Source organism: Asterias rubens, chromosome 13, assembly GCF_902459465.1.
Source record: "Asterias rubens chromosome 13, eAstRub1.3, whole genome shotgun sequence".
Taxonomy (NCBI): domain Eukaryota; kingdom Metazoa; phylum Echinodermata; class Asteroidea; order Forcipulatida; family Asteriidae; genus Asterias; species Asterias rubens.
Window position 1 is genome coordinate 4,592,089 of NC_047074.1, and position 27,956 is coordinate 4,620,044.

Consider the following 27,956-nt stretch of genomic DNA (forward strand, 5'->3'; position numbering starts at 1 on the left):
CGTTTCTCACAATGTTTTATACTATCAACAGCTCTCCATTGCTTGTTACCAAGTTAAGTTTTTATGCTAACAGTTATTTTGAGTAATTACCAATAGTGTCCAGTGCCTTTGAACAGCCCCAAATGTATGTATCTACCCCTTGCCCCTCCTATGAAAAATGATTGGCGACACTTTGTCAATCCAGGGAATCCCTGGTAAGCAAGATGCTACAGATTGTGTGATGATTACCGCACAAAATCAAGACTTGTTAAAAGCAGTAAGGGAATACCAACATAGATCATCTGGAATTCTCTCCCTAGCTCACTTAAAATACCCCATTTGGGATATACATCTTCTCCCAATTGGGGGAATGTATACAGTTAAATTACCCCCATTTAGATACACACTCACATCAACCTAGTCCTGGTTTTTCCCCCACCGGGTATACCATGCCAGTAGTGAGCTCTAAATCCAATTTAGTCCACCAAGGGCGAGAGGCCGTTTCACACAATTATTCATGTTAGTTCTGGGCCGGCTGGGCAGGCCCGCCCGGCACCGCCCACTGTGGCTACAACACTAATGTTCCAATACTTAACCACAATTTTGTATTCGTCTTAAAAAGACGCGCCGCCTAAAATCCTCTTACAAATTCCCAAGTTTCCATAAGCACACATAGTAGACACAAGAGGGGGTGGGGAGAGACTTTACACCATGCCCCCATATTGAGCACCAAATCAAATCAGGGAGTACAACATGGATAGCCTGGAACCCCACTGTGGTGTCTGAAGTACCCAACTTGGAATACTTTTCCCAAGTTGGAACCCCTCACTTAGAAACTCAATGGCACTCAACAGGAACAGTACCCAACAGCAGTCATTTCAGTTTCCAATTAATGATAATAATAATAATAACATGCATTAATACAGGGTTTCTAAGCGCTGAAACAAATGGGATATAATTTAACCCCAATCACACACCCTCACTCCAACTGCTGCACTGATCCCAATCGACCAATCCCTTGAAGGCAATAACACCTGAGCAATGCAGTGGTTGAACATTATCATAAATAAAGTAGTTCATTCAGTTATAGCTATAATTGTCTGTTATTTCAGCCCGTAAACTGTATTCATCCGTACTGTTTAACTTTCCACTATGGCCGGTTCCCGCAACACCCTTGCCGATTCCCGCAACACCCTTCCCTCCAGTCAATGATCCAGTCTGTTGACCTTTAACCCCCGCCCCTTTAGTCCCCTGGCCACCCTTTGACCCGAGAGACTTAGCAGCAGCCCCTAATAGGTTTTTACTACCTTGACCTTTGGCATTTGACCCTCGTTGACCTCCAAGCTTGCCTGGTTGGCTGATCATTGGGTTCGCTACAGATGAGGCTAGGCTCTCCAATGAATTTCCGTGGCTAGGATTCGTTGTCAATGTGGAGGCTGTGCCAAGAGATGGTTTGCTGGTGGGACTTGGGCTGCGACTGCTTCGTCCTGAAAGAAAAAAATTGTCATCAATGTTTAGAGGGAAAGACTTTTTCCTAAAAATCCCAACTGCACATTCCTACCCTGACTCCCATGGGTCTCACCTGAGTTTGATTGACTCAGTTCTGCCCAACAAAACAAACCAGACTCGGCATGGGGCCAGGCATATCAATCTTGCTTATCAAAGTCTGAAGTTTTAGCCCGAGTTTGATGGATTCAGAACTGAACAGCCAAACCAATCATTCAGCAAGACTATAAAGGTTTTGCCCAAGTTTGATGGTGAGATGACTGTGTACTATGTAGATTCACTGATCACATGATATCACATCATGCATATTGCAGGCTGGCCTAGTTTGTTCATCATTCAAAACCAAAATGGATGATATTGAAATGTCAGACAGCATCGAGTTAAAGTGAAAGTAAAACCAATTTTCATAGAGCTGCTCAAACGGAAAAAGTTGCTAAACACAGCATAGTTAAGCTTTTGTTTAGCAAATTAAGGCTAACCGCTGATTTAACAATGACTAGACTAAATATTGTCAAATAGTTACTGCACAATTACTGAATCACAATTTCTTGATATGTTTAATTCACAATCCCAAACGTTAAACCAATGTTTGTTTGAAAGAGATTTGCTGATGTCAGCTTGGTATTTATATCCCTTTATCTTCCAGTACGCGCTATATCCACCAATCAGAAGCTCAAACTACTAGGGGGTGCTACCACCTCTGTTTTATATCCTACTTCCTCTGTTTTTATTACACAGTGCGTATTGTGAAATGTCATTTTGTCACGCTACGTGTACGGACAGTGCAAAAATTACATTCTAAACTTTGTGCGCGTGAACTAACGCTCTGAAGTTTTAAATTTTGCACGTTGCAAGTGAGACTGGAAGATAAATTTGTTATCACACGCGCGCTCGTGAAATACAAAAAAATATATAGCGCGTCTGCGTCCCATATCCAACTCGTATTCCACTCGCGCTTGTGCGATAACTTATAATGTGGGAGTTTGCCAAGTTCCCTTGATGGGAAGATCATTCAATCAAACAAACAAACAAACAATGAAATGTAAACTTGCATGCAGTGAGCACAATATCAGCCGTCGCAAGCAGCTCTATGAAATTACACCCCAAACTTTACCTCCAATCCGCACGCACTCCTCCTTGTGTCTCGCGTTCCACGCCTTGATTTTACACGCTTTGCTGCAGTAGTAGACCTCTTTACAGCGTGTGCAGGCCGATAAGCGCACTCCTAGACACCGTCCACACTCATAGCAATACTTGAACAGTGGCTTCCTGTAAAAGTAAAGGCACATTGGGAAAGCTTCTTTAGACTTCAATACAATAGGTTTCCAGTTGTTTGTTGTATGTGACACTGCAATGCGGAATCTGGAACAAACTTCAAAGGGTTCAAACTTTGTGTCCTGGGTCTTTGTCTACATATTGTTTGTTACAATTTCAAAAGCCCTTGTTGTCCCAGCACAAAATGTAGCTAAGCATAACAAATTTACACTTAGCAGAATAATGTTACCAACGAAACTCCAGACAATGAAAGTAGCCATAAAGAGCAAGTAAAATATACACTTTCAGTTGATTGTCCTGGGGTTTTTTTTTAAACAGAAGAGGATGAGGGCCTTTTATTTTTATTATTTCTTACTTAAGGAAAAAAGAGCCAGACTAAAACAATTGCTGGCTTTGTAAAACCTGGAAGTCCAAAAATATGTGTGAATTAAATCAAACACGGAAAGAATGGTGCCAAGGTAAAAGTGAAAAAACAGGTAAATATTAATCTTTTGTGTGACCCCCGTCCCAACCCCCCCTTTTTTTTTTAAATGGGTGCGTCTTCCAAGACAGATGTGGGCGGGATGATTATCTGGTAACTTTTACTTTGACCTATTATCAACATCTCTTTAGATGAGGAAAAATTACACAAGCAATTCCCTAAAACAGCCTTGCTTTGTGCTCACACAGGACCTTTATTTTCTACACTTCAGACAGATTTACCATAATGCAATGATAAAGTAAGGTTTTTCGATGTTTTTTTTGTTGTGTTTTTTAACTTGATATTTAACAAACATTTAAGATTCTTTCATTGACTCTATGGCTTCTGATTACTTGTTGTAGCTGTGAATAATGAAATGAATGTGATCGTATGAAATGTCACAGCATTCTGGATTTGGGGGAAGGGTGCATTAAGGCAGTGGATGAACTTCGCACGATAACTTTGTGACTGTGGAAAGAGAGGTGAGAGTGTTCTGTTGATTACGAATCAAATCAATTATCTGGTTGAATTTTATTGTGATATGTTGATTGGAGGGGTGGATAATCAGTGGATGGGTTGGCGAGTGTAAGTTTTTGAGAAATGAGTCAAACAAGTCACGAAAATAATTTTTGTGTCAATAGACAAAACTTATTCAAGCATGTAAAACAGATTTCCATGACATTGTTGTTCTCATTTCTCAAAAACTACAGCACCTCAGCAAGTAATATTTTTAGGGAAGCTTTCTACTATCACTATCTTCACACACTGTAAGTTTCATGTATCTGTGGACATGGTGTTTTGTGTTACAAAAAGCACCCAAATCCTTTAAGGGTTTTGAATGATTTGGGTGATGGGCAGGGGGTTGGAGTGGGGATCAAACCAACCATAAATGTCCTTGCTCTATGAAACAACTATGGTTGACTTTTAGGGTGATTGTTGATTGGAGGGTGGATGGTCCGTTGATGTGGGTTGGCGATTGTGGATGACAAAATCCATGTGGTTGACTTGAGGGTTTTTGTTGATTTGGGTGGCTGGCAGGGGGTTTGAGTGGGGTCAAACCAACCATGAGCGTCCTTGCTCTATGAAACAACTATGGTTGACTTTTAGGTTGATTATTGATTGGAGGGTGGATGGTCAGTGGATGTGGGTTGGCGATCGTGGATGACAACATCCATGTGGTTGACTTGAGGGTTTTTGTTGATTTAGGTGGTTGATGGATAGTTGATCAAACTATTTTTGGTTGAAGTTTAGGATGATTTTTTAATTGGAGGGTTGGATGGTCAGTGGATGGTTTGGTGAGCGGATGATCAAATCAACAATGGTTGACTTTTAGGTCAATTTGTTGATTCGAGTGGTGGATGGTAAGTGAATGGTTGGCAAGTAGACAATTACATGAAGGGGAAGGGGAGAACACTGGGGGTGAGGTGAGCTATTAAAATGGAGGTGAAATTGGACTGGGCTATAACAGTGAAATCTATTACAAATGTGACACAATTAATGGCTGAAATTTTAGCATGAAATTGTACATTCAATGCCGAACAACAAAGCCACTGATTAACACAGCATGCTGTGAAGGTGTGGTATTGAGTGAAGTCGTGATGTATTAGGCCCGGTTCATACTTCCTGCGAATGCGAATGTGGTATGAATTTTGACGTCACAAATTCGCAACAAATAATTTGCAATAAGTTGACTTGTGCGAAACTGCCGCGAAAATAGCCCAATGACGTTAAAATTGGTATTGCATTCGCATTTGCGATGAACCAGGCTTTAGCGTGTCACCTGAAATGATATCTATCACTTCGTCCGTGATGTCTATGGTTTCATTACGTAAAAGAAAATCAGGGAATAAATCAATCAAAAGAGAGTTAACACATCTATATGCAATGAAATAAGTATGGTAGTATATGCAGCGATAGACTTGTGGACAAGTCATTAAATGTCTGTCGCGTTGATAGAGTCCCGACTCTCTCTCTCTCCGTGATTTCTGCACACTGGCGATATTCTCGCGTAACTGCTGGCCCCTGCGTGACTAACGGGGGGGACTAGGCGGCAGCCAGCAGCTTCACGAGAGAGCAGTGATCTCGCGAGAGCAGTATTTGATCGCGGACACCTGAACCATTACACCACCACTATGACTCAACTACAACCGCGACAAACCATTAATGGGTGCGTTCGTTTAGTTTCCCTGGGTCGACCCCGGTGTGTGGCGGTTTTTTTTCCAGGACGAACGTGGGTAATTATCTGCACACGTTCGTCCTGGAAAAAACAACACACCGGGGTCGACCCAGGGAAGCTAAACGAATGCACCCAATGACTTGTCCACAAGTCTAATGTAGCAGCAAATCCAGGGGGAGGAGGCACAACTCTGTGAAATGCCATTTTTTTTATACATGAGATGTATTCTGTGTGTGATTGCACTTCTTTTTTGTTGTGAGCTCACACCCCCTGCTTTTACCGTCTCATTCTGAGTTATTAGTCAACTAACTGGTTACTACAACTGTCATCAGGTTAGGTCATTATGCAAATGAGTCATGATGTCATAATAATGCAAACTTAATTGCCCCATTTAACAAAGGGGTTTCTAAAACTACAGAAACTACAGAATTTTTCTTTTAAAGAAATGTGCAAATTCCCTTTCTATTCCTACATGACGAAAAGGTGCAAATAAAACTGCAAGATAACGCCACTCCAAACGACAGAAACAAAACAATCTTGATTCTGAAATTCTGACCCAACCTGTAGCGTAACTTCTTGGTCTGCAGGAGCCGCTTAACGGCCCCTGAGTCGTAGCCACTTTCTTTCATGTGAACTGTCATAACAGCAGTTTCACTGTCTCATTTGAAAGAGGTGCACGTGGGGGAAGTGACAGAAGGGTGGGCAAAAAGGGTGGACGCAGAACCAATAACAAATCAATGCAGAAAGGACGTGTGAGAGAGAATAGAAAAAAAGGGGAAACAAACATTGAGGGGGAAAAGGAAAAATTTAATTATTTAACCTGACACCAAGAATAGAGATAAAGCAAGTGTTTTTTAGAATGGCATTTCAGACTCAGAAAATAGTTTTAAAACAATTCTGTGAATCAATAATGACACAAGTTGCGACAGCGATTCGTTCTTATATTTAAAGATTGCAACGGGAAGGAACTTCAGCAATTTTTCAAACACTAACAATTCCTCTTGGTCTTAACCCTCCTACTCTTGGTACCACAACTTTTCAGTAGGTTGACCAATCATTTGAAACTGTAAAAATGCAAGATTTGTGTTTGGTTGCACAACTGTGCACAGAACTAACTGTGTTCACTTTGCGTATCTCCTGCAAGATAACATAATAGCAGGCTTTCATCATCTATCATTCAAAACCGCAGTGAAATGGTCAAACAATAGGAGGGTTGACTGTGTACTGTGATGACGCAATCACCACATGATATCATATTGCAGGCTGGAACAGTTTATCTATTATTCCAAACCACAGTGGATGGGCTTTAAAACTGATCAGACAGTAGGAGGGTTGAGTGTGTACTGTGTTGATTTTATCTATTATTCCAAACCAGTGGATGAGCTTAACTGATCAGACAGTAGGAGGGTTGAGTGTGCACATGATATCATATTGATATAGTCTATCGTTTCAAAACATAGAGTTTGAAAGATCAGAGAGTAGAAGAGCTTATACACTATGCAAATAAAAGGGAAGTGCACTTTAAACAAACGAATAAAATGTTGTTTAGTCGCCTGTTTAATTCAAACTAAAAAAAGCCATCATACAAGCTTTTGCGTTTTTTTTAATTTTTCACTCTTGGTGGACTGAAACAGCCTTTTCCAACCTACAAAACAAGATAACCTTTAACAAGCGCACACAAACGTTACCTTTGTTTTTGTTTCCTATGATGAGAAGCATGCCAAAGAGAGGATAGTGTTTGTTATTAGTATAAATGGTTGATGTACAGTTATAGTTAATAACCCTTTGGTGCACAGATTAGTTTTAAAAAAAAAAGCAAAAAAGAACATGTTCAAACGTGCTTTTCTCAATCTTTTTCAATAGCACCCCCTGTTGAGCATCACACCAAATCACAGCTCAACACTCGCTCTAAACAGTCGGATGAGAGCGGTATATTTGGGGGCTGTAGTTTTTAAGTTACGACTGTCTATAAAAGTCCAATTTGACGTGTTTTTGGTGGTCGCTGGAGACCGCCTTGTGCACCAAAGGGTTAATATGTTAATGGAAGCCATATTGTGAAGACCAAGATAAAGTGTGGATTTCTCAAGCTCGTTTCACATTTACTGAGCCCTGAATTCCTAGAATATTTCTGGGGGATTTCATCACCGCCACCCCATGTTTGTTTCACACTTGAAAAAATTTTCCTGGAAAATTTTGAGCACACGGTATGCTTACCACTCCCCCCCCCCCCCCAGAATGATCCTACTTTACCTCAACTCCCAAGAAATGGTAGACAAGTGTAAAAAGATTTCCTGAGAACTTTCAAGGGAAATCCGTCTTGTGGGAAAGTAAGTATTGAACTAATCCAATTGATAGCTGATTTAGCAATTTCTTTTCAATTTACATTTAAAATTCATGCATTTTTTTTGTTAATCGCGACGACCGATGTTTTTTTGGTGGGTTGTGTCAAAGGTCATTGCTTTTAGCCTCTTACAAAAAATTATTTTCATTTTTAATTCATCGCAACTGCGATAACACAAAATCAGTGATGTCGCAAGCGATGGATTTGCAGTTTAAGATCTCTTCGTTAGTGTGATAGCAATGATCACAAATCAAAACTAGTGAAATCGGTCCAGGAGTAAAACATTCCAAGGAGCTTCTGGGAACAATACCCTCAGCACTAGAAAAGGAGCATGACCAATTTTATTTGGACAAAAATACAGCACGTTTTGTTTACCAGGCAGACTTTTGGAAAAAAAAAGTCTGAATTCCCATAAAAGCTTGACATTTCTCATCCCTGTATGTTTAGTCGCTCACCTTACTGTCCCATCATCATCTCTGTCGACCAATGGCTGCTCAGCGCCTGTGCTGTCCTTTGTGATGGCTCTAAAAGCAACCTGCTTGCCCCCGTCCTCTGCACTTTTCAGGGTGGGGCTACCCCTTCCTCCCTGTCTTAGCGCTTTCGGTCTGACGAGGGCGCTCTCCTGGGGTTTAGCGCCAGCACCTGTATACAAGAAACCCTGGCTCGGACTCATACCTATGGAAGGAAAATAATTTTTGTTTAATAGTAACAGTATCTAGTGACTAATGTGTTCTTATTTTGCAAGTATTATTCTTATCTAGTATCTATAGACGATGTGACCTCTTACGTCACTCGAAAACCATAACATGATTCGCGTGCATACCGCCGGGCAAAAACTTTGTGTTGTGGCAGCCAGCTAGAAAGTGCACGCAATCTTACCATGACTACGTGTCTTTTTGCCTGGCGAAACATGACGTGTACAGTGTTTTGTCAACAGAGGGCGGTTTGAATGTAAACATAGGTCACATTGCTAAAGGTTCATATCTTAGGTGTGCATCTAGTTCTGGGTTCTTAACTAGTATCTACTTGGTCCTGATCGTGTAGTTGAATTTAATGAGCGCTTTAAAATATCTAAAACTTACTCCAAGGTTCTTAATAGATTATGTTCTTATCTCGTAACTATAAGTTCTAATCTAGTAGCTATAGGTTATCAAGTAACTATGGGTTCTCATCATAACTATGGGTTATTATCTAGTATTTAATAATAATAATAATAATAATTACAACATTTATAGAGCGCTAAATACGGACGTTTCTAAGCACTATGACCAGATTGACAAAACAGATTGGTTTTAAGCAGAGATTTAAAAATGTCCAAAGAAGGAGCTGCTTGAATGTGGGTGGGTAGCTTTGGGTGGGTAGCTTGTTCCAAAGTGTTGGAGCTATGACTGAAAAGGCCCGATCGCCATAGCGTGTCATGGTGTGGGGTCCCGGGGAAAGCTGGACATGAGCGATTGAAGAAGAGCGAAGGCGTCGGGTAGCTGATGAAAGTGAATAAGAACGAAGGGCTATGAGGTCTTGGAGATATACGAAGTGGATGCGTTGTTATCATGTATAATGTGTTGTTATCATGTAATTTTTTGCATTGCTGTATACGCAGAGGTTTTTGCATTCATCTGTCAAAATTCATTCAGAAAAACCAATTCAACAACACAAAATTTTCAGTGAGAATCCGACCATCAAATTTTTGCTCAAATTTCAGACAATTAGAAAAATATATCAAAGCTTACTTCTGTTTCCACCAAACTCTTCCATCTCAAGCCTCTGTCTTTCTCTCTTTACGGCCGCTCCTCGTAGGATGTCACCAAGGTGAGCCAGGAGTTTCCGTCGAGCATTGTATGTATCTCTCTCGGAGTGGGTTAGGGCATGGTAGGGCATGTGGGCAATTCGCCGATCCTGGAGGGCACATGAACAAGAATCTGGATGTGAACCTTGGACATTTGAATTACTGTTCAAGTGCTTTTTTTAAATTATACTTTGTTGAGAGGGGGAGAGGGGAGGTCAAGGATGGTTAGAGGGGAGGTACTGCTCGGTGATCGGGCTGGTGTAGTAGTGTCTTTCCTCACCTTCCACCTCTAGGGCCCTGGGCTCAATTTCATAGAGCTGCTAAGCACACAAATTTGCTTAGCATGAAATTTTTGCCTTGATAAAAACAGGATTACCAACCAAATTTCCAAATGATTTTCAGAGTAAGCAAACAACAGCTGAATACCAGTAACAAGCAATATGCAACAAATGGAAGTTTGGTTGGTAATTCTGTTTTTATCAAGGAAGAAATTTCACGCTAAGCAAGTTGTTGTGCTTAGCGGCTCTATGAAATTGGGCCCAGTTTGAATCCTGCCAGGCAGTATAGCATGCGAACTGGCTTTTCAGTTTTGCTACCGAACTGAAAACCTGTGATTAAGTTTGCTTTTCTGAGAGTGCTTGGCATTACAACCGTGGTTAATAAATGAAAAAGTGTGTAAAGTTCTGGCTCAATATGAAGAAGAAGTACCGACTGATTTGTGGTAGATTGTGTTACCTGGTGTTGCCTATGACAGGCCTAGAATTAACCCACGGCACCCACAGCGATTGCCGTGGAGCCCTGCGCTTTTGCTGTGGTGCCCTTTGCAGAGTTCAAAGACAAATTTACATTTTCCCATAAAAGTGCCCTTTACCAGAGGGAAATTGCTGTGCCCCTTCATGAGCGAAGTATAATGCCTGCTAAGATGGTTGAAGGGGACGGTGTACAGGGGCGCGACATCATAATTCATAAATGGTAGACTAGCAAAGTCCATTGTTATTACCTGATTGAACATCCAGTAGGCATAGTCAACAGCTGTTCCCATCACTTTCTTTCCTCCCACTGGGACTGGTGCTAAGATATTGGCTCCTGCCTTGACAAGTTTATCAATCTGTAGGGAGGGAGATTTTAGGATCAACTTTATATTCTTGAAGAGACTTTCACACACTACCCATTTATCTTGGTCTTAACCCTCCCACTCTTGTTAAACGAATTTCCAGCGAAATTACCAATCATTTGAAATCATTCAACTGCATGGGATTTGTATGGTGGCATAACAAACACAGAACTAACCGTGTAATGTGTAGATGCATTGATCACAAGAAATAATTATATTGCAGGCTGGAAAAGTAAAACTAATAATATTGAATGGTTAATTAGTAGGAGGGTTAACTGTGTACTACACGTATGTAGTTGCAGTCACCAGATGATTGCAGGCTTGGATAGTTTATCTAGCCTTCAAAACCACAGAGGATGATACTGAATGGTCAAAGAGTTAGAGGGTTAAGATTAATGTTTGGTTTTACCCATACATCGATGTGTGTAAAGCAGTGTACACTCAATACTTGCCCAAGTCCTGTGAAAAAAAAACTACACAGGCATACTCGGTTGGGATTCAAACCCACAACCATTGCTGTTCTAGAGCAAATGTCTTACCATTAGACCACCGAGATTGCCAAGTAACAAGAGACAGTTTGAATCCTAAATTCTAGGAGCGGGTACTACACAAATTTTCAAAGGACTAAAGGTTGAGTCACAACCGCAGCAATATCGAAAAACGATAATGATCACATCGAAAATTAACGCATTCTATTGGTTAAATTGCTCCATGCAGAATACGCACACGCTCATTCAACCAACATAATTTTCTCTGTAATAGCGCCCTGAGCACTTTTGTGGATTTGTGCGCTCTATAAGACCTCGTTATTATTATTATTCGAAATTCTCTTTGCGTCGTTATTATTATCGTTCTCACTATCGCTGCAGTGGGACTGGGCCTTTTGTCAGGAAGGTAATGAGTATATAGACCTACATGTAACACACATCAATGTATAAAGGGTAAATTCAAGTACGAATCTTTATCTCTGATGCAAATTTAACATCTATAGAAAGGGTTAAGAATTCAGAATCATAAAAAAACTTTATTAATGTTAGTTAAAAAGGTGTAAACTTACAAGAGCAATGCGTTGGTGAGCGTTTCTTCTGAATTCGTAGGCAGTATTAGCCGCAACACACAATGCACTACCAATGCCATTACCCAGGGGTAGGCTTGGGTTGGCGCCATAGGCTATCAACTCATCAATGGCCTAGTTGAAGGGGAAAAGAAGAGAATAGCTAACCATAACTGAATCACTAACTCATCTCACAGGGGTGTAGCAGGGGTAATCTCTTTGGGACGGTGTTTGGAAGACGAAACTAGACAAATTGGGCTCAATGTCTGTATTTTCTATATCCTATGGCGTGTCGTGGGTGAGGGGTCAAGCACACTGGACACGAGCTCTGGTGTTTCTTACATGTATCATCAGGGTTTGAGTCCTGGTCCTATGTCCTTAAGCATGGAACTTGACCACTATTGCTTTGTCCTTTGGGTGGGACGTAAAGCAGTTGGTCCCATGTGTTGTGTAATGCATGTAAAAGAACCATGTTCTAACTAAGAGAAGGGGTTAGGCTTGGTATTTCTGGCAGTGGTTGCTATATGTGCTGCATCACCTTGTAAACCCCTCCAAGGTGTAAAATAAATGGGTTTCACTTAAAAAAACCTGTCTGAGACGCCCTTGCAAAAACTAGTTATTACATATCCTCTTCAGAGAGAGAAGGATGTGTTTTGCTGGCCACTACTACAGGAGCAAAGACGAACCAGTGTCCAATATTGCTTTGTGGACCCCTAAGCATGGGAGGAAGAAACCTGGTAGACTGGCACTAACTTACACTCACTAACATTCTTAAAATGGACACAAGACTTAAATTACTGGCAGATTTCAAGTCAGCAATGGAGAACAGAAAGGCTCCGGGAACCATCGTGATTCGAGGACATCACTCGACTTTAAGCAAGTAAGCAAGCAAGCTTCCCGTTCATACTACAGATGAAACTTACCAGGTCGTTGCCACTGGCGATAGCCAATGAGAGTGGAGATTGTCCACAGCACAGCACGTTGGGATTAGCCCCATGCTCCAACAGTAGATGAACGACTTGTCTCGCAAGCTAATTGGTCAATTCGAAGGGGGGGGGGGGGAAAGAGAGCCATGAATGAATATCAAGTAAAAGCTGCAAAATGTTGGATCTAAATTAGTGTTGGACCAATAAAATTACAACCAGAAAAGTCCGGCAGTCTTGTGTATTTGAATGATAATATCTCACTTCATCTTAACTTATTTTTAAAAAAAATTATTCAAACATTGACTTTGAATCCAATAAATATCTTTCAAGCATGAAATTATAGCCCATAAGAAAAATATTATTTTAATAATTCTCTTAAAAGTGCAAGTTTAAAACAACAACAAAAGTTTAATTGCGACACTTTTAAAATATTTTGTTCACCTTTTTCTTAAAGACACTGGACACTATTGGTAATTGTCAAAGGCCAGTCTTCTCACTTGGTGTATCTCAACATATGCTTAAAATAACAAACCTGTGAAAATTTGAGCTCAATTGGTCATCGAAGTTGCGAGATAATAATGAAAGAAAAAACACACCTGTCACACAAAGTTGTGTGCCTCCAGATTGTTGATTTCGAGACCTCAAATTCTAAATCTGAAGTCTCGAAATCAAATTCGTGGAAAATTACTTCTTTTTCGAAAACTACGTCACTGCAGAGGGAGCCGTTTCTCACAATGTTTTATACCATCAACCTCTCCCCATTACTCGTCACCAAGTAAGGTTTTATGCTGATAATTATTTTGAGTAATTACCAATAGTGTCCACAGACTTTAAGCAGCTCAGATGATGATAATATTGTTATACTGACCTCATGATTGTCATCTCTGTCGCAGGCAATGTGTAGAGGGGTACGTCCACCCTTGTCTTCACCCTTCTCTTGGAGCTCACGAAGGAGCACAGAGACACTGTCGTCGAGACCGGGTCTCATCTTGTTTGGATTAGCACTACTTGGGCCTCCCTCCTGCTAAGGTCATCATGAAAAAAAACATAGAATAAGAATAATATAATATGCATAGCATCGTGGCCGAGCGCTTTGAGCACCAAATTCACACTCCGGTGTTTCTGATCAGCAGAGTGTGGGTTCGAATCCCCAGCCGTGACACTTGTATCCTTGAGCAAGACACTTCACCATTGCTTTGTCCTTCGGATGGGACGTTAAGCCGTTGGTCCCATGTGTTATGTAACGCATGTAAAAGAACCCAGTGCACTTATCGAAAAGAGAAGGGGTTCGCCCCGGTGTTCCTAGTCCGATCGGCAGCATATTGTGCCACAGCATCTTGTAAAAACCTTATATGGTGCTATCTAAGGGTTAGGTCTCATATTTAAAAAATGTAGTCCAACATCTTGCAGGAAATACTGTATGTTACAGCACCAGGAGCGTCACTACTAAATGACGGATATGTGCGCTATATAAGAAGCCACAATTATTATTATTATTATAATAGCACTTGTCACACCTGAGAGCATCTCAAACCGCTCCCTATTTATTTCTACAAGGTAGGTGTAGGCTTCAAGCGTTTAACACCAGATGCCAACGGCGGATACTCGGTGTCCGTTGGTCAGACTTTGTCTCCAACGGATCAATTTTGGAAACCACCGGTCTCGAGGACATCCGTGTGACCATCTCACGGCGACGCCACTCCCTCTTTGGCCATGTCCGCCGACTTTCAGAAGACACTCCAGCACATGCCGCCCTCAAGCTGAGCGTCAACGCTCGATGGGGACTCCGTCCCGGCCCAGCCTGGAAGAGACCCAGAGGGCGACCACGCAACACCTGGTTCCGCCAACTAGAAGTGGACCATGGCTCACCGGCACAGCAGCTGTGGCAGTCTGCAACCAATCGATTGGTTTGGGCGGCTCTACGTCCCCCTTGATGGACCACAGAGAATGATGATGATGATGATGACAATGGTGTAGGCAGAGCCACCGATATTTGTATCTTGCAATCAGTAGATTCTGTACAACAATCAGGGATTTACATTCAAACTTTTAGAGAAAAGTTGCCTAGAATTTTGTAATCTTACCATTTCCGTGTGAGAATCGGTGTCTAGCGATCGGACGTTGGGGCAGGCATTTCCAGCAAGGAGTAGTCTGGTGATCTGAACGCCTTCTTCACCACGAATAGCACTGGCGATGTGTAAGGGTGCTAGACCTTCTTTCTACAATTATTCCGAAAATAAAATAATATAATGTAATGGTTTATATAAGGTGCTGTGGCGCAATACGCAGCCAATCAATCTAGGAACATCTGTCATTCAAAACCACAGCAGGTGACACTTAATTGGTCACACAGTAGAAGGGTTAAATCCTTTTATTTCAAAGTTCTGGATTCAATTTACAACTCTATAAACATTGAATGGTGTTCATATGTTCAAAGTATCATTTAAAACCACAGCTGGTGATATTGATTGGTCACATAGTAGGAGGGTTAAATGATTTTATTTCAATTTACAGCCCCATAAACAGTGAATGATGCTCAAAGTATCAAAGTGTCATTCAAAACCATTCAAAGTTACATAGTAGGAGGGTTAAATAACTTAATTTCCATGTATTGAATTCAATTTACAGCCCTTTAAACATTGAAGGTTTTCTTAAGTTCAAAGTTCAAAGTATCATTCAAAACTACAGCGATTGATATTAATTGGTAACATAGTTGGAGGCTTAAATTATTTAATTTCAACGTATTGAATTCAATTTACAACTCTATAAACATTGTATGGTGTTCATAAGTTCAAAGTTCAAAGTTTCATTCAAAACCACAGCGAGTGATATTAATTGGTAACATAGTAGGAGGGTTAAATTATTTAATTTAAATGTATTAAATCCAATTTACAATCCTATAAACATTGAATAGTGTTCATAAGTTCAAAGTATCTGACCTTGTGTGACAGTCTGATGTCGGTGAATGCTCCTTTCTCCAAGAAAGCTTGGACGGCATCGACGTCTGCCGCCTTGATCGCAAAGAAGATGACTGGCATGGGTACGCTGGAAGCGTTAGGGTCTGCACCTCTCTTCAGAAGTAGGCGGATTGTTGCTTCCATATTGACGTGCCTATTCAAGAAGAAAAACAAACATAGAGAAAGTATAGGTGGGTGACTAGACTCGACTATTTAATGGTACGTATGCAAAATGACCAGCAGCAGTAGCTGAAAGGGTCACTTAATGTAATAATGGTAAAAACATATGTACATGTAAAAATATAAACAATCACATATTGAAGGGCGATAGAGTGAAAAGTACAACATTTTCAAAACCCTGCGATCATAAAAACTGTTCTGAGCTAGGAGAAAAATCGTTATGTATCGTTATGTAGCCAGAAACTACTGAGGTTCAGTGTACATAACTCTGCAATGTGCGATTTCCATTCTAGTTGAATCTTAAACTAAATAATAACAATTATTATAGTAACAGGATTTCTAGAGCGCCATTCCATAAAATCATGGTGCTCAGCAACAAGAGGCAATGAAAAAAACAAATACATTTTAAAGGGCAACTGGAAACGGTGAGTTTTTAAGATGTTTTTGTATTGACCACACAGTATTCAGTGATCTGATTTGAGAAGGTATATACACTTCACCATACATGGCTCAATTTTTATACTAGACCGCAGGTCTGGGGTCAGGGGGTTAAAGGCAGTGGACACTATCGGTAATTACTCAAAATAATTATTAGCATAAAACCTTACTTGGTAACGAGTAATGGGGAGCTGCTGAAAGTATAAAACATTGTGAGAAACGGCTCCCTCTGAAATTAAGAAGTTTTCGAGAAAGAAGCAATTTTCCACGAATTTGATTTCGAGACCTCAGGTTTAGAATTGGAGGTCCCGAAATCAAGCATCTGAAAGCACACAACTTCGTGTGACAAGGGTGTTTTTTCTTTCATTATTATCTCACAACATCGACAACCAATCAAGCTCAAATTTTCACAGGTTTGTTATTTGATGCATAGGATGTTGAGAAACACCAAGTGAGAAGACTGGTCTTTGACAATTACCAAAGGTGTCCAGTGTCTTTAAGTGTCTTTAAGTGTTGGGCCAGTAAGCTTATGACCTTACTTGTCCGACATTCTTGTGTTTTACTTGAAGAACATTACATGTGCTTCACTTTGTGGTATCTTGACCAGAAGTGAATTTCAACAAATTTGTGATTTTTTGAGTCTGATAAATACCTCTAAATTCTGCAAAAAGGCAGATGAGATTAATCTTGTACACGTCTTGGTGCTCCATCCATTGTTCAAATAAAAACAGTTACATGTTGAAGGACCTAGGATTTTTTTTCTTATTTTGATTCTGGTTGATTCTCGTCTAGTACAAACAGTTCCGGTCTGGTAAACATTAGGGACTTTTCGTTTTCGACGACGGATGGTTCTGCGACGGTTGTTCAGCTAAACGTTGTCGTTTTCAGCACAACGAAGATTCATCCCAAGTACTGTCGTAGAAATTGAGGGACGACCGTCCTCAAAGCCGACGCATGCGCAGATGACGCCAAATGTCATCTTTACCGTCGCAGAACCATCCGTCGTCGAAAACGAAAAGTCCCTAACGTTTAGCTGAACAACCGTCGCAGAACCATCCGTCGTCGAAAACGAAAAGTCCCTATTTTGAGCTAAGAGAAAAATCGTTATGTATCCTTATGTAGCCAGCAGCCAATTTCACGACACGCTAGGATTAATTGTATCTCGGGATACTAGGACTCGTCCTAAGTCTTAAGATTAATCGTAAGTAAGCAAGAGTTTGGTGAAAACCGACGGCAGACACGGCAATGAGAGTTTTTCTATTCTAGTTAAATTTGTTAAACTTACTCTGCCTTGACGATGGCCCTTAGCCTGGCCTGGTCCATGTTCCCCTCACTACATCTAGAGCTCCGCCCACTAACAATCCTTCTATTATTGCTCATCACTGTAGCACTCCTTTCGACTAGGTCTTCTGTCACGTCAATTTCAAAATTCACTAGTGTTGTGTCAGACTGAAAATCGCTTGGTACCGTGCTTGGGACGTGGTTCTCTTCAGCTCGCGTACCGAGATCATTATCCTGATCTGTGATTGGTTCATTTACCGGAGTTCCGAAAGGCCCACTCTCGTCTAAATCCTCTTCCTCAACTTCTTCATCTTCGTCGATTTCATCCTCTTGGTCCAAGTCACTTGTGGGTTTCAATTGCGAAGAATGAGAACTCATTGCTGAATCACCCCTTTTACCTGAATAGACACTTCCTGTTTTATCACCCTCAGATGGGTTGATTGGACATAGAGTCAGACTGTGGATCTCTTCATTCTCGGGGAAGGGGAGGTATCTCTCGGCGATGTTATACTGGAAGGACTTGGTCGGGTAGAAGAGCATTTGGCAGGCAACCAGTGCTGAGAGTCCTTCATCGTTTAGTTTGTTGACGTCAGCGCCATTGTCCAAGAGGGTATTGATGATTTCAAAATGCATATTCACCTTAAAGTGAAAATTAAGAAAGAAATCTTTAGCTGTTAACCACAGAAACATTCCTGCTAAGCAAAATAGGTAGAGAGCTTCAATATGCCGTTCGACTGGTTCCCTACTGATTAACAAAATAGGGTTACCAGCTAAAATATCAAGAAATGCACATTTGACTGGTGCCCTATGAATTTACTAAGCAACGTCAACAAATATACCCTTCCCATTAAATATGCTAATTACATTCACGCATGCGTACAGACCCAATTTGTTGCCAAACGCCATCAGAGATGTGCACTAAGAGGCATACACAAATTAGTCTGTGTAATGCAGCCATTAGTCACATACAAAACAGCACAAAGAGTCATTCCAACAGCTTTATTCCACGTACTGCATCTCTTTTGAAACTCCTTGCCTGGTGGATGTTTCCCCCATCCCACAATCTGGACTGTTTTAAGAGGAATATCAATTCCTGCCTCCAGCTCTCCTGAGTTATTTTCATGTTAAATCATTTTCTTCTTGTAGCCCGTTACCTAGATTGGCTTTTAGCCTTGTTTTGGGTGAACTTGCATTATTATTTTTGTGGTGTCAAAATCATATACAAACATGCACAAAAGAGAATTGACACCAAAAATTTCGCGCATTGTTCAGAGGCCCGTTCTGTATTGTGTAGGAAATCAATAGCTACAGGTCACGCGCATGTTTTTACACACAGAGGACAGCTATGTCCAATGATCTGCCTCCTTTTTGAGAGTGTGACGTCATATGCAATGGTTCTATTGTTTGAATGAACAGAGGTCAGATCTTCCAGCTGTTTGTGATGCTATAAGTATTTTGGTGCAAGCCGATTCTAACTGCTATGGTCTCTAAAGGGTTAAAGACACTGGACACCATTGGTAATTGTCAAAGACCAGTCTTCTCACTTGGTGTATCTCAACATATGCATAAAATAACAAACCTGTGAAAATTTGAGCTCGATTGGTCGTCGGAGTTGCGAGATAACTATGAAAGAAAGAAACACCCTTGTCACACGAAGTTGTGTGCTTTCAGATGCTTGATTTCAAGACCTCAAATTCTAAACTTGAAATCAAATTCGCTGAAAATTACTTCTTTCTTGAAAACTACGTCACTTCAGACGGAGCTGTTTCTCACAATGTTTTATACTGTCAACAGTTCTCCATTACTTGTTACCAAGTGAGGTTTTATGCTGATTAGTATTTTGAGTAATTACCAGTAGTGTCCACTGCCTTTAAACAAGTGCGTACGTTACTTTTGGGGTTTAGGTACTCTATAAAATCGGGCCCATACAGACAACAAGACTGGAACATCACAATTTCAAAAACTGTACTGTGAATAAAACTTTCATTTTGGATGAATGAAAAAATTCAAATGATGTCTTACCGCTGCTCCAAGTAGTGCAGTATGACCGTGCTTATCAGCTACATTGACATTGACGGCACCCTGCATGAGCAGTGAATGCACCATCTGTTGGTCACCAGCCGCTGCGGCTTTGATGAGCTTCTGGGATGTCTGCTCTATGGGGCCTTCTTTACCACGTTTCCCACGGTGCCCTGGTGTGAAGAAAAAATAAATAAATAAAAATACATATAGTAAAGAGACCTTTATCATGCGGACACCATCTTTGTCTTGTTCCCTGTATCCAATAACATTAATGGATGCTAATATTCATTCATCATGAAAAGGAACCAGACAATTTCTCCTTCCAGCCTCGGTTTGATAAGAATGGGAGAGAATCAAGATGGCCGCACAATGATAAAGGTCTATTACACTTTGAAAGCACTTGTAGGGAAACTGTTTGTAAGAATCCATTGATACTTGTCGGGACTCGAATTAGGGGAAATAATCCAGCGAAGGGCTTCTAGCTTCTAGCTACTGATTTTGTTTTAAGCCCTGCTTTTACTACAGGTGTTAAGTACAAATACAACTTAATAATAACAAATTCTTATATAGCACATTTCACAATAACCGTATCAATGCGCTTTACATTAGTGCCCTGGTCATAGGGCCAATAACATCCCTGTAATGTTTCTCAGCTCCCTGTATACTCATACAGCCCTGAGCTGCCTGTAAGGCGCTTGTGGCTTTTCCATACACAACATCAACCTCTACCCTCGCAGGTACCCATTTATACGCCTAGGTGAAGAGAAGCAATTATAGTAAAGTATCTTGCTCAAGGACAAAAGTGTCACGACCGGGATTCGAACCCACACTCCGGTGAATCAGCACCAGAACTTGAAAATCAATGGGTGCGTTCATTTAGCTTCCCTGGGTCGACCCCGATGTGTGGCGGTTTTTTTTTCCAGGGGTAATTATCTGTACACGTTCGTCCTGGGAAAAAAGGAAAACAAAAGGGACTGCTTTCCAGAGGGACTGCTTTGCTTCACGTTCCATGCACACTTGTTAAAAGTTCCAATCGTTTGTTAGGCACTTGTTAGGCAATTTTCGGGCGCTGAATACGCGCATGTAACAATGCATTATTTCAACTGCATTTCCAATGTTTTGATGTGGTCACCCTATACTGAATAAATATCTCAAGATCCTAAAAGAATTAGAGAGGCCATATTGCTCCATGATATGATGTGTTTATGATTTGATAGCGTTCTGAATAGTCTGCAAAACGGAATGGATCAACCCACTGGAAGTCTTTATTCCACTCATGCAACTAATGCAGCGTCAATATATACAAGATCTTTACTGGCCGCCGATTAGGGAGAGGATAACCTTCAAGATCTTGGTTTATGTGTATAAATGCCTCAACAACACAGCACCTGGCTATTTATCCTCTTGCCTGTCTCTCCATCAGCCTGGCCGCTCAAGTCTACGATCAGCATCCGACACTACTCGCCTCATGGAACCTAACTCAATCAAGCTTCTTAAGTCAGCTTCAAGTCGCACATTCTCACATTTTGCTCCACACACCTGGAATGCACTCTTTCACCTCAATCAGGAAATCCAACTCTCTTCGAACATTTAAGAAGTGTATCAAACATCCTCATATCCTATCCAATGCGCTGCGTTCTTGACGTAGTGGCGCTATAAAAATGCCCTATATGTATGTATGTATGTATGTAATATGCCACTGGAGGTATATATGCCATTGGAGGTCAATATAACTTTTAGGGGGGCCAATATAACTAAAGGATGCATTATTCCTTACCTTGCATAATTTTATCTACTGAGAATGAGACTTCTTTTGCCCTGCCTCTGTGCTTGTATATATGTTTCTGGAGGTCAATGAAAGACGGGGTGTTATTCAGGGCAACAACCTCAGTTGACCCCTGACCTTCAGGTTTGTAGTTCTGAGAGAAGAGAAGAAACAAACAACAACAATATAAAAACAAACGAGTAACAACTGCTAAAACCAACTTCTTCAATGCTTAACGAGAACAATTTTGGATAAAAGTTAAAGAACAAAATTCTGGGTCACTACCAAACATGACCCTACCTTTAAGTCTACTAGTAGTCAATGTATGACAGCTACTGAACTGTACAGCAATTAACTGAAGCTGTACACTAAAACACAACAACGCTGTCTGAGACTAGCAGTGCACTCACACAGAAACATCAAAGAGCCTGTCTCTCAGCTTATCACCAGGGCCCAATTTCATAGAGCTGCTAAGCACAAAAATTTGCTGAGCATGAAATTTTTGCCTTGATAAAAACAGGATTACCAACCAAATTTCCACGTGATTTTTTCAGGATAAGCAAACAACAGCTGAATACTAGTAACAAGCAATATGCAACAAAAGGAAATTTGGTTGGTACATGTATTCCTGTTTTTATCAAGGAAGAAATTTCATGCTAAGCAAATTTGTGTGCTTTATAAATGCTCTGTTGTATGTATGTATGTACTGAGGCACTTAATACAAAAACGTGAAGAACAAAAATTGTAACACCTACCTGTTTGAAGAAGGATTGATCATATTCTTCTTTGTCGTACTCCAACGTTGAGAAATCAACGCTCTCTTGACGACTCGGGAGAAATGTTTCAAAGTCTGTGGAGAACGACGTCCTGGAAAGTCGCTCCATGGTGTCCCTGACGCTGTCTGGAGCATCTCCAGAACCGTTCAACAACTAGAAGAGAATAAAACATCATTTCATTCTTCATTCATTCATTCATGATGCGGAGCATCGGATGATGGCCCTCCAAATTTGGTTGGCTCCGATTGCTGTGCGCAGCTCCCTCCGTTGGCAGACCAGAGACCCTGCTCAAGGTGTCCCGGAGGTGGTTAGTGGTCTGCCTCGGGAACAGTGACCCCGAATAGGGGCCCATAGCACCAGCCTGCTCGCTGCCAGTTCAGTACCTCTGAGGCAGTGACCTGCTAATCTCGGCCTTCTTGTCCTAATCTTGGTGCTAACTCTCAGTAGTCCCCCATACAGCTGCAGGTTTGTGATATATCTCTCCCAATGTATCTGTTCATTTTTATTTTGTATCAAATGGGCAGGGCGGGACTCAGATCTTTGACAGACAAACTTCTTCTACAGTGCTAACACACATCGGTGTATGGGTAAAAACCAAAATAGATATTATTTATTCCCGATGCAAATTTAACATCTCTTGTGGTACCCGCTGCCAAACATAGGATTCGAACTGCCTCTAGCTACCGGACAACCTCGAAAGTCTAGTTGGTAAGACACTGCTCTAGAATTGCAAGGGTCGTGGGTTCGAATCCCATCCGAGTAACATGCCTGTGGTATTTTTTCACAGGACTCGGGAAAGTACTGAGTATACAGTGCTAACAAACATCGGTGTATGGGTAAAAACCAAAATAGATAACACTCTTCTTGAAATTCCTTTAAGTTCGAAATCCCTCAGGGATAAGTCTTTCTCGATAGCTGGCCCCAAACTTTGGAACTCTGTTCCCGTCAGCACCAGGAACTCTCACTATAGACCATGTGAACTTTGTTTACAACAAGTGTGACCTTGTGCATTCTTTGGGTATTCTGGCAGGCAAGATAGGCCTACTACACAGGTCCTATGGGAAAGTTGGCATTTTGTGTCATAATTTTCCACATAAATCCAAGAATTATGAAAGTAAAGGCTGGACAAGTTTTGAGATGTGCCTCCTATCATCTTATCAAAAGTTGATAGGAATTAGACAGCGCAAACTCCATAAAATTTAAGATTTTATGTTTTCTTCCATTAGGCATTAGGCTGTGTACAAATCGTGCCTGCACGAAGTCCAGGCTCTGTGGCTCTTTTGTAAACATGTGATGTCACAGGTCACATCGTCTATACAGTCTCTCACTATTTTCAGGAAAGTTATAAAACAATTGTCATTCTCAACACCCTAGTTATTTCTCTATTACATTCAACACTTTGATCTTGAGAAAGCTGTGAGCTTTGGCAGCCGATGGATGGGGGTCAAAATTTAACAATACCTGTGTACTTCCACTTTGGTTTATGTTAATCAGCATCTGATGCTCTAACGGGTCGTAATCAAACTCCGGATGTTCTCTCATGGTGAAAGCGCCCTCTATTGGTGCGCAGAGCTTCACCAATCGCTCCTTGTGCCAGAGTCCGACATCTTGAAACCCCTCGGTGTCCATCAAGATTCCTGGTCCGAGCCTCTCGCCATCCTTGTATAGACCCTATTGATGCATTAATGTTGTTGTTATTGTTGTTGTTGTTTTGGGAACAAAGACATTAACACCCCGTGTTAATGATAAATATCAAAAAATGGTTTTGTTGTGGGCACTGAATAACATATCATACCAGAGCAACAAGACCGCTACATGCAACGCAAATTTTAGACGGTGAAAAGGTCGATCTCGCTTCAAAATACCTTTGGCTACTAGATTCCCGAGCTCATTTTCTTCATGTGTGTGGCAGAGCCCATAGAGTTATATATAAGAACTAGAGGGCGCACGAGTGATGCTTCGTGCGCAAACGCCACGGGACCGCAAGATGACAAGCGCTTCATTCTGCACGCGCGTTGAATATGAAATACACGTTTGAGGTTTTTTTTATTGAACGCTAACGCGATGCTGTTTGTTCAACTTACAAAATGGCCGCACAAACACACGCTGTGAGATGCCAGTTTTGTCAACTTAGAAAATGGCCGCCTGCGCGCATGCCGGAGCGCGTATATAGGCCAGTGCGCCCTCTAGTTCTTATATATAACTCTATGGGCAGAGCTACACCAGTCATACCAAAATCTGCCACATTTCGGTCATGGTATACCAGCACAGTATGTATTTATACTAAAATCACTATTAATAATATTTACATTGTCTATGTTGACTGACACATCCTATCCTATTATCAAATAATAAGGCTACAAATCAAAACTGACAATGTATTTACTAAATTACCTCAAATTTGTTGCCATTTGCACAAATAAAAATGCCATAGCCTTCTTTTGAGTCTTTATAGAAGGTCCCAGTAAACTTGGAGCCATCCGGCCATGTGTAGGTCCCTTGTCCGTGCCGATGGTCTTTAAAATAGTCTCCCTTGTAGCTCTGAAGGAAAGATGAGACATAAAGTTTGGTGACAGGTGGAGAAGAAGCAAGGGGTTGCGTGACAAGAAAAGAGATCAGAGCTGTGAAGTGGTAAAGGAAACATTACGTGAAGGCAGGAGTGCCTATTGACTTGCCATCACAATGTCAGATGCCTGGAATGACATGTAGGCAATGAAGGCCACGGTCTCCACTGCCCCTGGTCTTGGCATTGGTGCTACTTCACAAGAAGAAGCAAGGGGATGCATGGCAACCCAGAAATCCAGCAAGAAAAGAGATCTGGGGTCGATTTCACAAAGAGTTAGGACTAGTCCTAACTTAGGACTAGTCCCATAGAGGATCTTAAAAACTTAAAGCTAGTCCTAGGTTTGGACGAGTCATTTGTCCCAAACTCAAGATAAGACTAGTCTTAACTCTTAGTGAAATCCACCACAGAGCTGTGAAGTGGTGAAGGTAACATTATGTGAAGGCAGGAGTGCCTATTGACTTGCCAAAACAATGAAGGCCATGGTATCCGTTGCCCCTGGTCTTGGCTTTGGTGCCCCTTCACAAAAGTTTCCCTAGACTTTAAGATTTTCCCATGGAAGTGCCCCTTGCAAAATTGAAGAAAAAAACATATATATATATATACTGACCGAAACAACGAGTTAAAACCAATGGTTCTTTTCAGAACCACCCCAACTCAATTAAAGATCATCATTACATGGTGTTAGCGCAAACCTTTCTATATAAAAAAAACAACCCTGCCCTCTCAAAGATTAAATTCTAGGCCTGGGTCTGATTTAATAAAGCCTGTAAGCACAAAATCTTGCTAAACTAAAAAAAAACTGCTTAGCAGGAACAGGTTACCAGCCATCATTTAACAAAATTAATACAGTTGTCACCGGCGGTGGCCCCGCTCATTTCTTGCTCAGCACAGAAAGTTGCCAAGCAGCATTTTCTGCCAAACAGCTTTTTTAAATTGGGTCCCGGTGTTATGTTTACCTTCACATTTCTCTACTGACTTGGCAAAGAAATTCTCATGCATTATTCATCAGCATTTGTGGAATTGGCCAATAGAAATGTTCGCTGATAAGCAAATTAAATCATTTATTCATATCTCACCTCACCATCACCCCAGGTATGTTCCCCATAACCGTGCCTCATATCTCTCACAAAGTGCCCCGTAAACTGCGCTCCATCTGCCCACAGTTGCTCGCCCTTTCCGTGCCTCTGGTTGTCTGCATATTCTCCAGCGTAGCGATCACCGTTTGGCCAGAGAAACGTGCCGTTTCCGACCCTCTTCATGCCATCTAAGTGACCGCTGAAGGTGGCCCCACTCTTGTAGTCATGGTGATCGGTGTTGGAGTCTTGGCGCTTTGCTGATTTAAGCCGGGCGAACACATGGAACTCTAGCTTTGACGGCATGGTGGGGTTTGAGCTAGCTAGCCTTCAACTGCTGCAAGAGCACTTCAGAGATCAAAATGGGTGGAGAATTATGTTAAATTAAAGTCATCAAAAAAGATCAAGGGTATTATTTGGAGCAACTATATTATTTAGAATACTATACTGTGCCACTTGACTATAGTTTAAGTAAAACTTCCCTGCCTTAGTAAAACAACTTCTAATTACCCAATAGGCTTCAATATTTTATACTAGCACATTAAGTCTTTATGTGATAGCCCTGCGTTTTTCTGATAATTGTTGTTTACTACAAGTTACGACGAAACAGGACGGGGTAACATTTTTCTTTTTGCATGCCATCGCACCAGGAGGGGACGATTTCACAAAGGACATAGGACTAGTCCTAGGAGATATTAAAAACCTAAGGGTAGTCCTTAGTTAGGACGAGTTACTCATCCGGATGTCCTTACTTGAGTACGATAAGACTAGTCTTAAAATAATAGAGCTTTATCACACTGTATCCATCTAATTCTTGGTCATAGACTCATGTTCCTTGTAAGGAGACCAGACAACCAGTCCGTCAGACAACTCGTCCGTTCGGACAACTCAACGGTTCAGACAACTCGACGGTTCAGACAACTCGACGGTTCGGACAACTCGACGGATAATTTATTCAACTGTCAGACAACTCGACTTGGGGTCAAGACAAGTCGACGGATGGCCGTGATGGGGGCTCAGCGCGGGAGGTGTAAATAGCGGCCTGGGAGGGGGGGGGTGTACTGACTAGTGACTCGACAATGATGCACGGGTGTTCCCCGGGGGTGAGGGTATATTATGGTGGGTGGGTTTAATATCCGGGCAAACAGATAATTTATAGGTTTTTTTTTTTTTTTACCATGACCCCGCATTTTCATTATTTTTGTACCATACATGATCGAGTTGTTATTGTTGTTGGTAATAAAGAAAATAAAAGTAAATCTTCTAAATACAGCTGTATAATGTTTTAATTATTTAATGTTTAAATTGTTTTTTTTTAAACCTGTTATTTTGAATAAATTGAAGACAACTGCTAGCTGGCTGGCTATACACTAGAGACCATAGTCTGTTTTTTAACAAAGTCTTGAGATAGTCACTAACAGATGTTTATGCAAGTATGGCTTCACTGGGACACCACACTTTCTTGTGATAAATAATAACTGATAAATAATAATAATAAATTATAGAATCGCAGGAATTATACAGGAAAGTTTGTGTAAACATGACAGTAACGGCCGGTCGGCCGCTCAACCGTCGACTTGTCTTGGCCATCCATCGAGTTGTCTCAAAGTCGAGTTGTCTGAACCGTCGAGTTGTCCGAACCGTCGAGTTGTCTGAACCGTCCAATTGTCTGAACGTGCGAGTTGTCCGACGGACGAGTTGTCTGACATTCCCTTGTAAGTTGTATCGAACAACAAGAACAATTTGAATAAGTAATTAATGTAATGCTTAGGTCAGGTAGACCCCTAATAGGCCCTACTATTATATACTAATACTTAATACTAAAATAGACCTACTTATTTTGAAAAAAGGAACCAGTAATAATATAACATGAACATATTTTGTTCGCAATGGTAGGCAGGAGGGGAAGAGACCTTTAGTTTTACTTACGCATTTTGTATGCTAAGAAAATAGTAAATACTAAACTTACAAGTAAACAGAAATAAAAGAAATACTCAAATAAAGAAATAGCCTGCAGACTGATGAATCAGAATGGGAGAATCGAATAGACGAATGAGTGTTGAAAATGACATACAGAAGTATCATAAAACGAAAGATATTTCAGCGCATTCTATTTCTTACAAGCATTGTCAGTTTTCGGCTACGGGATTCCGTCGTTTTTTTGTTCTTAATACGTCGTAAATTAGAACACTTCAAACAAATAGGAAGACATAAAATCTTACTTTTTTTACTGTATGAAAATGTTACGTCTTCTTCGCCGCCATGACTTTGTGTACATTAC

General features: G+C 41.0%; 1 protein-coding gene across 2 annotated transcripts; it reads right to left on the reverse strand.

Annotated features, from left to right (window-relative positions):
* Positions 1-42: 42 nt before the first annotated feature.
* On the reverse strand, positions 43-27,877 carry LOC117298369 (ankyrin repeat and MYND domain-containing protein 1-like). 2 transcript variants are annotated; one of them, XM_033781593.1, is made up of 19 exons: positions 27,797-27,877; positions 25,679-26,023; positions 24,431-24,577; positions 23,498-23,707; positions 22,016-22,189; positions 21,273-21,414; positions 19,496-19,665; positions 17,478-18,112; positions 15,557-15,728; positions 14,702-14,836; positions 13,486-13,641; positions 12,615-12,722; positions 11,695-11,826; positions 10,524-10,631; positions 9,468-9,633; positions 8,193-8,412; positions 7,085-7,099; positions 2,600-2,754; positions 43-1,466 (listed from the first exon to the last, which is right to left on the reverse strand). In XM_033781593.1, the coding sequence occupies exons 2-19, from the start codon at positions 25,979-25,981 to the stop codon at positions 1,060-1,062; spliced, it is 3,555 nt and encodes a 1,184-aa protein (XP_033637484.1). In that variant the 5' UTR covers positions 25,982-26,023; positions 27,797-27,877; the 3' UTR covers positions 43-1,059. The 2 variants fall into 2 exon arrangements, with proteins under 2 accessions (XP_033637484.1, XP_033637485.1); XM_033781594.1 differs by lacking the exon at positions 7,085-7,099.
* Between the last annotated feature and the right edge of the window lie 79 nt (positions 27,878-27,956).

Excerpts from the sequence above, each read along its gene's own strand:
- LOC117298369 (XM_033781593.1), bottom strand. The coding sequence starts at position 25,981 with ATGCCGTCAAAGCTAGAGTTCCATGTGTTCGCCCGGCTTAAATCAGCA. Across the intron at positions 21,415-22,015 it reads ATCAATCCTTCTTCAAACAG|AACTACAAACCTGAAGGTCA; the intron begins GTAGGTGTTACA and ends CTCTTCTCTCAG. Across the intron at positions 12,723-13,485 it reads ACAGAGATGACAATCATGAG|CTTGCGAGACAAGTCGTTCA; the intron begins GTCAGTATAACA and ends TTGACCAATTAG.